Source organism: Schistocerca serialis, chromosome 2 (assembly GCF_023864345.2).
Source record: "Schistocerca serialis cubense isolate TAMUIC-IGC-003099 chromosome 2, iqSchSeri2.2, whole genome shotgun sequence".
In the NCBI taxonomy this organism is placed as follows: Eukaryota; Metazoa; Arthropoda; class Insecta; order Orthoptera; family Acrididae; genus Schistocerca; species Schistocerca serialis.
Genome location: NC_064639.1, coordinates 967,529,549 through 967,540,835, shown reverse-complemented (window position 1 = coordinate 967,540,835; position 11,287 = coordinate 967,529,549). Strand labels below are relative to the sequence as shown.

Genomic DNA, 11,287 nt, shown 5'->3' with positions numbered 1-11,287 from the left:
ATCAATTAAATTCAGTATCTCCTGTGTTATCCAAGGATTTCTACTAGACCTTGTCTTTTTACCTATTGGTCATCTGCTGCCACTACTATTTCATTTCCCATAGCTACCCATTCGCCTTGTACTGTATCCCGTTCCCGTGTTGCAGTCAATATACAGGCATATGGACAAAAGGAAGGTTTTTTGTGTGGGGGAAATTAAATTGTATTGATGATTAGATAAATTAAGCCCACATATCACGAACTTCACTTGGATTCATGTTTGTTCAGTTTTTAAGTCATTGTTACACTGTTGTATGTAATATGTGTGTACATTGAATCATGATAGTAACAACTGTATAACAGTTACTCAATAATCTCCTCTCTATCAAGTTCTTCTCGTTCTTGGGAAGAGACCCATCTTTTGAGCAGGACCTCTTGTACACAAAATCGAGCAAGCTGCTGTGGGGTATTTGGACCATGGTCAGCTACTGAACGTGGCCATACCACACGACACATCAGTATTTCCTGCAACATAAATAGTAATATTATTAAGTTTTTTTATTCATGTTTTACTCAGGACAGTAAATTATTTTAAGTACACTGCTTGCATTTATTGTAACACAGCAGAGCGGGACCACACATTCTATATCTAATGATTCCGGAATATTTGATACTCAAGTTGCATATTATAGTAACTTTGTGTGAACACCAACTAATTTAGTTCATATGTGTAATAGTGATTATAGTTACTTTAATTCAGTTGATATGTTATATTTAAATAATTCTGTACCTCACAGCCAGCACATCAGATTAACTGATTACGCATCACTCTGGTAATTGTTAAATTATGTCTTAGAATTAAGACATAACAATTTTGCTCTGTACAAGTTATTAGTTCTATGAAAAGCATCTGATACAAGAATACTTAAAATATGTTAGCATCTTTTGATGCACCATTTTTGTAGTAATCTGTGTACTCATCAAAAAGTATTATCAATTAACTTAGCTCTATGCAATTTTGCACATTTTGTTTGCATTGCATAACAAACACGACAGCCAACTAAAGAAACTGTTTATTTCATTTTGCAATTTTCAACACACATAAAATGTATAAATTCATAAAGTTTTAATTGTATTTTTACAAAAATACTTATGTTGCAATGCCAAACTCTAAATGTGATTGTTAAACTGTTATATAAGCAACATGACAAAAGCCATGTTGAGTTAGTCTTGTTCCAGTTTTTGTAAGGGACACACTTTTTACTAGTTTCATTCACGAATATAGTGGATAATTTAAATCAAATGTGCTGAACTTTTATTAAATAGTTAGTCTACCTACAAATAAAAAAGTTTTTGAGAAGCTGGGATGAATGACTGCGGTCAACAAATTTTATTAATAACGAACTGATTTCGGAATAACTGATGTACACCCACCGTTCAAGATCATATGCAATTCAAGTAACATAATTAATTTGTAGCTATTAAGTGAGACTGCATTTTCAACACAATCAAAGTACAGTACATAATAATGTAAACTGACATAATGCATTGTTTGTATATACAGAGGGGTCCAAAAAAATGTATCCACTGTTTAAAAGTCCATAACTGGCAAACTAATTGATGGAGTTGTCTCATCTTTGGTAGTGCAATAGTTTGTAGTTCCGGCAACCGCCACACAAGCATTGTATTGGGTTGTTTTGTTTTGTCAGATGACAGTCACCAGATAGTCAGTGTTTTGTTCTTAATTGCACCTAGTTACTCGAGTAAACATGGCTGGTGCAAGGGGTGGGGGGGTGGGGGAACAACCGACTGGACTGTGGATGCACTGATAGACTAGAAGGCTATGTAGGCTGGGTAGCACTGGACTGGGAGGAACAGGGAAGTGGACAGGCGAGTGAAGGACAGGGACTAGTGAAACCTGAGACCAGGGGGGGAAAGTAGGATATATTGCAGTGCAATTCAGAAGAGCTGGTGCTGGTAGGATGGATCCTGATGTCAGTATGCATTTTAAGTAAGAAGGCCTATATCATTACATAACACAACTTTAGTAGGATGTACTCCTCTTTTGCATAATTTTGTACTTACTATGTTTATGTGTAGGTTAAGCTTCTGTCTAGTTTCACATGAGAGTAAATCATAATTATGCTTGAAGATGTTTCCTATTTTTAAGAAGCTCCCTTTTGTAAAAATTGGTATTTCATATTTATACAAACAAGACAGGGATATTATCAGACTTTTAAAAAGGGGTCTACAGGAATCCCTGCAGTGAGGTTCCTTTACCACCCTGATAATCTTTTTTAAACAATGGAAAATCCAGGCTGGAATAATGACAAGCACAATAAAATGACTGCTACACATTTGAGCTTTTGGCCAAAAGTCCTTCTAAAGTAGAAAACACACACATACAAAACCACTGTCTCTAGTCACAGATGCTGGAATGCATACAGCAAATCCGCCTGGTAGGAATGCAATCTGTGGTTGAGAGATAGGGAAGAGGCTGGGGCTCAATGGGGAGGGATAGCAAGATAGGGCTTGTGGAAAGTGTAGAGCTGCCTGTGGGTGCATGCAGGGATATGGAGGGGACAACAAGGTAAGGCTGCTACGTGCAGTCTGGTGGTTTGGGGGGATCGGTGGCAGAAAAAGGGAGAAGTAGAGGAGAGAGAAAAAAAAGCTAATGGGTGCATTGGTGGAATAGAAGGCTGAGTTGTGCGGGAGTGGGAAGAGGGAAGCAGACAGATGGGGAAAGGACAGGGACTAACGAAGGTTGAGGCCAGGAGGAACATGTGATATATTCCAGGGAGAGTACACAACTGTGCAAATTAGAAAAGCTGGTGTTGGTGGGAAGGATCCAGTTGGTGCACGCTGGGAAGCAGTCACTGAAGTGAAGCATGTGTGTTGGAAATATGCAACTGGATGGTCCAGCTGTCTCTTGGCCATACCCTTGTAAAGCAGCACAGTGGTTGCAGCTTAGTTTGTATAATACGTTCATCATAAGAATAAACCTGATGTAAACAAACACAAACGTGACGACTGGTCAGAAGCCATAGCACACGTACACTGGTGTAACAGTTGTTACACTCTTGGAAGTAGGTCCTACTTATGTATTAGATATCTTATTACTAAGTTATGTTAAATGAAAATTTAAGATATTCAAATGTATTAACAGCCATCAATGTTTTTCTTAATCACGGTTTAGCCAAGTAGTTTTTATTTCAAAAATCATGTACAGTCACAGCCTCTGCACTGTTGTGCTCTGATTGTCGCGCTGTTAATGGGCAGTATGAAAATGGCTGAGGCTGCTTTCCGTTCCATAGTGAAACACACGCATGGAACACAGTTAAAAGTGCCAAGAAATAGGCCGTTCTTAATGTTTTTAATAAATTTACAGAGATAATTGGCTTAAAATTTTACCAGCGTTGTATATACTGCAGTTGATTCACAAACCCGCACTGAACGTGTAGCGCAATCGGTCATCATCATCAGTGTTCTGCTTAAAGGCAGGTTTTCACATGGTAGTTCTCCAAGCTGTATGGTCTTCTGCCATCCTCTTCAGGTCTGCATAATTTCCTCTTTCCTTTAAGTCGTCTATCACCTTGTATCTCCTTCTTCCTCTCAGTCTTCTCCCACAAACCAATCCTTCCAAAGCATCTACTAGCAAGCACTCCCCTCTCAGTGAATGTCCCAACCAGTTCTTTTTCCTTTCTCTTACAACCTTCAGCAGACATCTTCTCTCACCAACCCTTTCCAATACTCTTTCATTACTCACTCTTTCCATCCAGCTTATTCTCTCCATTCTCCTCCACATCCACGTCTCAAATGCTTCTAACCTTTTTTCATCATCTCGTCTCAGTGTCCATGTTTCTGCCCCATATAGTGCCACACTCCAGATAAAACATTTGCCAAGCCTTTTCCTTCGTCCTTTATCTAATTTGCCACATAAGAGTCTCCTCTTTCTGTTGAATGCCTCCTTCACTATGGCAATTCGAGTTTTCACCTCCGAGTGACATCTCAAGTCTTCAGTTATTGTGCTTCCGAGATATTTAAATTCACTTACTTGGCTAATGGTAGATTAATATTGGACTGTCTGTGTCTTGTACTGATGACCATACTCTTTGTTTTTGCTGTGTTTATTTGCATCCCATATTCCACACAAGCTTCATTCAGATCTTTGAGCATGTTATTCACTGCCCGCTCACTTTCTGCCACTAATATCATGTCATCAGCAAATCTTATACATTCTATTCTCTTTCCACCAATACATATTCCTCTTTTCCCATCTAAACTTTTCACAATAATCTCTTCAAGGTATACATTAAACAACAGTGGGGAAAGGCAACAACCTTGTCTAACACCTCGTCCAATGCTGCTTCCTTCTGATATTTCATTTCCAATCCTTATCCTTACTTTCTGGTGTAAATATAGATTCTGTATCAGTCGTCTCTCTTTCCAATCTACTCCTTTCCTCTTCAAGATATCCATCAGCTTGTTCCACTGAACTCTCTCAAAAGCCTTTTCTAAATCCATAAAAACAGCAAAGATTTCTCTACCCTTTTCCATATATCTTTCACCTATAGTTCTTAGCAGGCCAATAGCATCTCTCGTTCCTTTTCCTCTTCTAAATCCGAACTGCTCCTCTGCAATCCCTCTATCCAGCTTGCCATATAACCTTCTATTCCACACTCTCAGCAAGACTTTAGCTGCATGAGAAATTAGACTGATGGTCCGGTGCTCTTAACATTTTTTAGTATTTCTCTTTTTCTCTATTGGTATCATAACTGTTGCAGCGAAGTCCTCAGGCCATTCCCCTTTGTCATATATCTCGTTACAGAGGTAGATTATTTCTTTTCTTGCCTTGTTTCCCAGACTCTTCAACAGTTCTGCTGGCAAATAATCTATTCCACATGCCTTCCTATTCTTCATCTCCTTCAGCGCCTTTTCTACTTCTGCTCCCAAAATGGTAAATCCCTTTCCACCTTCCTGCACATAGCGCTCCTCTTCAACCTTAATTTCGCTTTGCATTTCATCCCCCTTATACAGACATTCAATATATTCTTGCCATCTGTTCAAAACGTCCTGCGGTTCTTCTGCTAGAGTACCATCCGCTCTTTCTATTTCCATGTTATTCCTCTTTCTTTTACATTCAAAAACTATCTCACTAGCCAGTCTATACATCATTTCATACTTTCCCTCTCTCTCCATTTTCTCTATTTCGTCGCATTTCTGTTTCATCCGTTTTTCTCTTGCTTCTTCAGTTTCTCTTCTTAATTCATTATTCAGTTTCCTGTACCTCTTTTTGCCTTCTTCAGTTTCTACACTTTTCCACTTTCTGCGCTCTTCCATCTTTTTCAACATGTTCTCTGTTATCCATTCTTTCCTGGTGCTTTGGGATACTCTAATTCCTAGTACTTCTTTGGCAGAGTCCATGAGTCCTTCCCTCATTTTTATCCACTTGTCATTAACACTTTCATCAACACTACCTCTTTGCCATTTTTCCATAAATCTGTTCTCCAAATCTGATGCCTTTCCTACCTCTTTGAGTCTTTCTATGTTTAGTCTTTCCTTTGCTTTACCTCTCCAGACTTTTTTCAACTTCACTTGTATTTCTCCCATCACTAGGTTGTGGTCTGAATTGGTTTAAAATTTTCCCAGCATTGTATATACTGCAGTTGATTCACAAACCTGCACTGAACGTGTAGCGCAATTGGTAGTGTAATGTAAAGTGAACCAAATGCGATTATTCGTGCGTTGGTTTGTATCTCCCCAGTGTCATTTTTTTTCTCATTCAATTTGAAATACCTACATCTCGTAATTATAAAACTCATCATTTTTCATGAATAATGCACATCATCTTGTTTCTAATTACATATTGGACGCGAAATTCCATTTCAAATACAAATTCGTATTATCGATGTTTTATGAAAGACTGTTCATAAAAGTTGTTTAAATTAAGAAAACATCAAAATTTAATTTTTCAAGGCAATAATGAAAAACCAAATCCTCTTCATTTGGACTACGTCCACCATTTTATACCACAAAGGTAGATAAGTATCGTAGAAAAATGAAAAACAATCATTTTCGCAGCATCGAGCACATCATACAAATACTGCATTTTTACATTTGATACTGTACTACTACAATATGAACCCAACAGAACTGATCTGGAGCCAAGCTGCGGGATTTGGCCCGAGAAGTAACAAGGCAGTTAAGCTGCCAGACATACTGGAACTAATGCATGCAGCTTTTTCATGCATCACTGCCGAATGCTGGCGAGATACAGAACGGCCCGTCATAAAAGAAGAAGAAGAGAAAATGCTGTGCCTGGTTGGCTTTGTGGGCTCTGTTGTTGATAGGCTTGTTATCAACATAGCAGGTGACACTTCGAGAACTGGAATGTATTTTTTGGATTTGGATAAGGAAGGAGCTAAGAGATTACCAGACGACTGACTGTACATAATACCTTCAGTGCCTTCAATATTTAACTATACAGTGAAATCCTTCAATACTCTCTTATGCTACACACAGCTTATGCAGAAAAATTACTCACTGCTCAAGTCAGGACTTTTCATCATTCTTTTTTTAAATTACAGTAGTACTTTAGCTAAAAACGATAACGTGTTGTGGTTTTCATCAAGTCGTCTAAGGAGCATATTGTGGGGGATTTGCATTATTTCATTCTGTTTAAAAATTAAATGACATTCAAAGTTGTATTGCTCCTTTGCTTGTCTCTTTTTAACTGTGAACTGCAGCTGGCCACACTGCAGGCTAGCTGTACCAGCTGACCGGCCAGTGCTGTCCGAGTTAAATGCACTGGTAAAGCTGTTGTCCCCTATTATCACTACGTCGATGTGGGCGTAAGGCACAGCACAAAATTTACCCTTATTATCATACCTGACAGTAATCGAGGCACCTTGGCTACAGTCTCACGTGAAACAGAAATCCAATGAGATTCCAGCAAACGTGGAAGAATACATAGCACAATGTTTCCATCAGGTTTATTCTTATGATGAACAGATTATAGATCACATGACCAGACCTTAAGACTGATCACTCCTCCTGCCTCACTCACACACATTTTTGTGTGTTATTTTCCATACCTCCCTGTGCCACACAAACTTCTTGAACCTTTAAGTACCAACTGACCTGCCCCCCCCCACCCCCTCCTTTCTCTTTCCTTATTCCAGCATGCTCATACTAACCTCACCTAATCCATTTACATCCGCTGTCTCCTCTCTTAACACATACCCACTCACCAATCTGCATTCCACATTATTGTTTTGTATTTATTTTTCTCTTTGATCTCATTGTGTTTTCACAACAATTTTAGTTTGTTTTGGCCTTTCACTATTGGCTCTACACCCCCAAGTTTTACCTCTTTTCCCCATATTTCATCCATTCTGTCCTTTGGTGAGTTTTTGCGCATATTTTTAAGAGTTTTTCAGATATATTTTTACATATTATACTTTTTTTATCCCCCACCTCGGATCCTTGCTCCTTTCTTCCGGACCAATACAGAAAAGTTTCCTTATTCCTTGCCAGAACCTACTCCACAAACTGTTCCTGCATAGTTACCTAGATCATAGAATCTCACCAATTGGCCGTATCATCAAATTACCCATCTCCAGCTGCAGCCCCTCCTTCCATAATGACCTCTATTTGTCCAAATTCTGTCAGTCAATTGCCCTCACCTGCCTACTACTGCGTCATGTAAATCAGACCCAAATCTACTTGCAATACTCCCTCTTCATACATAAACTTCTCTCTTTCTGAAATCCCAAATTCCTGCATTCAATTTCTCATAAATAAAGCAACATGCACAATACCACCTCTAAAATCTCTACAGCTTGTTCCCCACCTACTCCTGCCTTGGACTACTGCTATCCACCACCTCTACAACAGCCTCCAAAATCTCTCACACCTCAGAAACTCACTCCCACCACTATACAAAATCCAGAACCTAAGCAGACCTGAAATACAGTCATGAACTACTCCTCCAAAAGCCTTAGTTCCACAGAAGTATCAGTCCTTTCCAAAGGCATTACCTTCTGCTCCACTCCCAAATTCTGTCATGCTGGACTCATTAAAGACATTATCCTCTTCTCCTGGCCCCTAAAAGTGGAAATACTTTTTTGCTACCAACCACTTCTATCAGACTCAACACAAAGCCATCATTAAATCATGCCTGACTCAGTTCACTCCTTCCAACCACGATCCAATCCCATTGCCCCAAATCACTTCCTGATAACATTCCAGAATTTTTTAACCTCAAACCTTGCCTTCTCATCATTCCCTAACAACCTCAACATGGAAACTAACCTTACATCCACAGAAACAACCACAATCCACCACATAAAAACAGATCCTGACCTTACAATCCTACATGCCACAAAGGCTCATCCACTGTGGTTTTGAACTGCAAAGATTAGCTGGCGGACGGACTCTGCCAGCTGTCAGGTTCATCTACCTACAAACCCTGCCACAGTGACTTCGTTCCAGGAATCCAATAGGATCTCCACTCTTTCTTCAAACCCTTAGGACTATCTCAAAACCTCTCACCTGGGTCTCTCTCTCTCTCTCTCTCTCTCTCTCTCTCTCTCTCTCTCTCTCTCTCTCTCCCCCCCCCTCAATCCTACCTCCTTCTTGCACCCTAAAGTCCATAAACCCAACCACCCAGGACCCACCATTGTGGCCGGTTATTGTGGCCCACTAAGAGAATGTCTGCTCTCATAGGCCAACACCATCTGCCTACTACCTGTAACCTACCCTACGATATAAAAAGACACTATTTCCTCCAACGACTCACCACAGTTCGCGGTAAAGGTTCTGAGTTCCAGTCTTAGTCCAGCACACAGGTTTAATCTGCCAGGAAGTTCCATATCAGTGCACACTCCGCTGCAGAGTGAAAGTTTCATTATGTTAAATCAGAATGGTCACAAAGATAATATTGTGGGTAAAGCAAACTAAAGACAGTGATTTATTGGCAGAACACTTAGAAAAGGTAACAGGTCTACTAAAGAGACTGCTTACATTACACTTGTCTGCCCTGGGCCACGCAGGATGTGCATAAGGTAGATTTGACAGAGGACATTGAAAAAATTCAAAGAACGTCAGCTTGTTTTGTATTATCACAAAACATGGGAGAAAGTGCTGTGGATATGACACATCAATCGGTGTGGCGGTCATTAAAACAAAGGCGTATTTGCTGTGGCAGGACCTTCTCATGAAATTTGAATCACCAACTTTCTCCTCAGTGTGTGAAAATACTTTTTAGGCAAGCACCTACTTAGGGAGAAACGATCATCATAAGAAAATAAGAGAAATCAGAGCTCATGCGAAAAGATTTAAATGTTCATTTTCTCTGCGTGCTGTTCGCAAGTGGAACAGTAGAGAAGTATCTTGAAGCTGGTTCGAGGAACCCTCTTCCATGTACTTAATTGTGAACTGAAGAATAATTAAGTAGATGTACATGGTGATTAGCAATATATCCTTTTCATAATATTATTGATAATTTTTTCTGTATTTTAATTTTTTAAACTGTAAAACTCCCTTAAAAATGATTCCATACATCAGCAGTGACTGGATACGCTCAAGGTACATTGTCAACACTGATACGAAACTTCTATTTTGAGTGAGAGTCCTAACAGCATACATACATGTATACAGTTTCTTATTTACATTGTTAAGATCTCTCTCGCACTTCAAATCCTCTTGAAAATGTATGCCTAAAAATTGTCTTTGACAGACATTTGAGACATAGCGTGTAAGTTTTCGTACATATGTAAAGCAAGCATTGGTGAATGGGGAGGGGGGCAGTAGCGAGAGACCAAAGCTTGGATACAGTATGCACATTCCAGAGGACGTAGGTTTGTGGTGATTCTATAGAGATGAAGAGGCTAGCACAAGACAGCTTCGCTTGTAGAGTTGGATAAAGCCTGTCTTCAGGCTGAAGCCAACAACAACAACAACAACAACAACAACAACATGTTATGTGGAGTCTGAGCAGATAGCTTGTGAGGTAACGGGCAAGTTGTGGCGCCCTGAAAATATTGTAAGTTTGGAGTTGGCGTGGCCGCACAGGCTGCTCGGCATGCCGGGGCTCGTCAGCAACCACATGGTGCCACACGTTAGCCGGAGCAAGAGGGAAAACACCAGCACGTGGTCCAGGCTGACCGCGTGGCTGGGAATTCCATGTTGACGCTGTGTCGAGGACTGTGCTTTGTTTCGATGAAGGAGATTTGTATGCCAGGAGGGCCACAGATGGCGGACTTTATGAAACCATAATGGCAGACATTTCACAGTTCACGTAAAAAATAATAATAGCCAGAGGAATCATGATACCTAAAGAAGAAACATGTACATTACCATTATTTGCATGATGATTCTGATCGTACAATCAGATTTTCAATATCTTTATTAGTTTAAAGTTTAGTCTCTGACTGTAAATTATACACGTAACACCGAGCAACGAATTTCCAAAATCTAAACAGTTCATCAGATTTTCTCGGCTGATGTGTCTTTGGAAAGCTATTAGTGTAAACCTAAATTGATATGAATTACAGGCGTGTAACTTGAATAGTACCTGAGTTATTGGAGATCAAAGTGGCCTATTACTATTGATCGCGTCAGGCCATAAGTACTCTACAGTTACACGAAAAAATGGTAGCAGAACGCTTCTAAATATATTTACTCGTTTATGTCTTTGTTTATATCCGATATATACTAATCATGAAGAAATTGGTCGAATATTTACTTTGTTTTAGAAAGCACAGAGACATTAGGCTACTGGCCTACTTTTGCTTCTATTCCTTTGATATATGTTTATTTAATTTGTTTATGTATTTAATAATGTGTGTAAGAGCGTGTTTATGGTCCAGCCATAAGAATATTTATTTAATTTCAAGTTATTTAAATGTAAACCCAGTATTTCGTATGTGTTTCAATATGTTGGTGAGTGTGCGTTGGCTTGGAGACATGGCGGGAGCGCTCTAGTCAATCGCAGCACTCCTTAATTGCAATCTTTCATTTATAAATTTCTATGTTACATTCAAAATTCGCAATTGCCGATTGATAGGAACCTCCGCCATTCGATTCATGTGTATATTCATATTATATACCGCAGACTCAGTAGTATATGGCTTGTAATACGGCAACTATGTATCCCAGCCCCTAGACAATGAAACCCCAGCCAAAACATTTAATACTTCAGCTCTTGAGTCTGAGGGTACATAGTTCAGGGCCACCATTAATTATTTGAATGGCCTTGCCACAGTGGATACACCGGTTCCCGTGAGATCAACAAAGTTAAGCACTGT

General features: G+C 39.5%; 1 protein-coding gene across 1 annotated transcript in view; it reads right to left on the bottom strand.

Annotated features, from left to right (window-relative positions):
• Positions 1-233: 233 nt before the first annotated feature.
• Positions 234-11,287, bottom strand: part of LOC126458362 (tRNA-splicing endonuclease subunit Sen2) — a 52,054-nt gene continuing 41,000 nt past the window's right edge. Inside the window, 1 exon segment of the mRNA XM_050095332.1 lies at positions 234-503. Coding sequence (XP_049951289.1) covers positions 342-503 — 162 coding nt within the window. The 3' untranslated portion in view covers positions 234-341.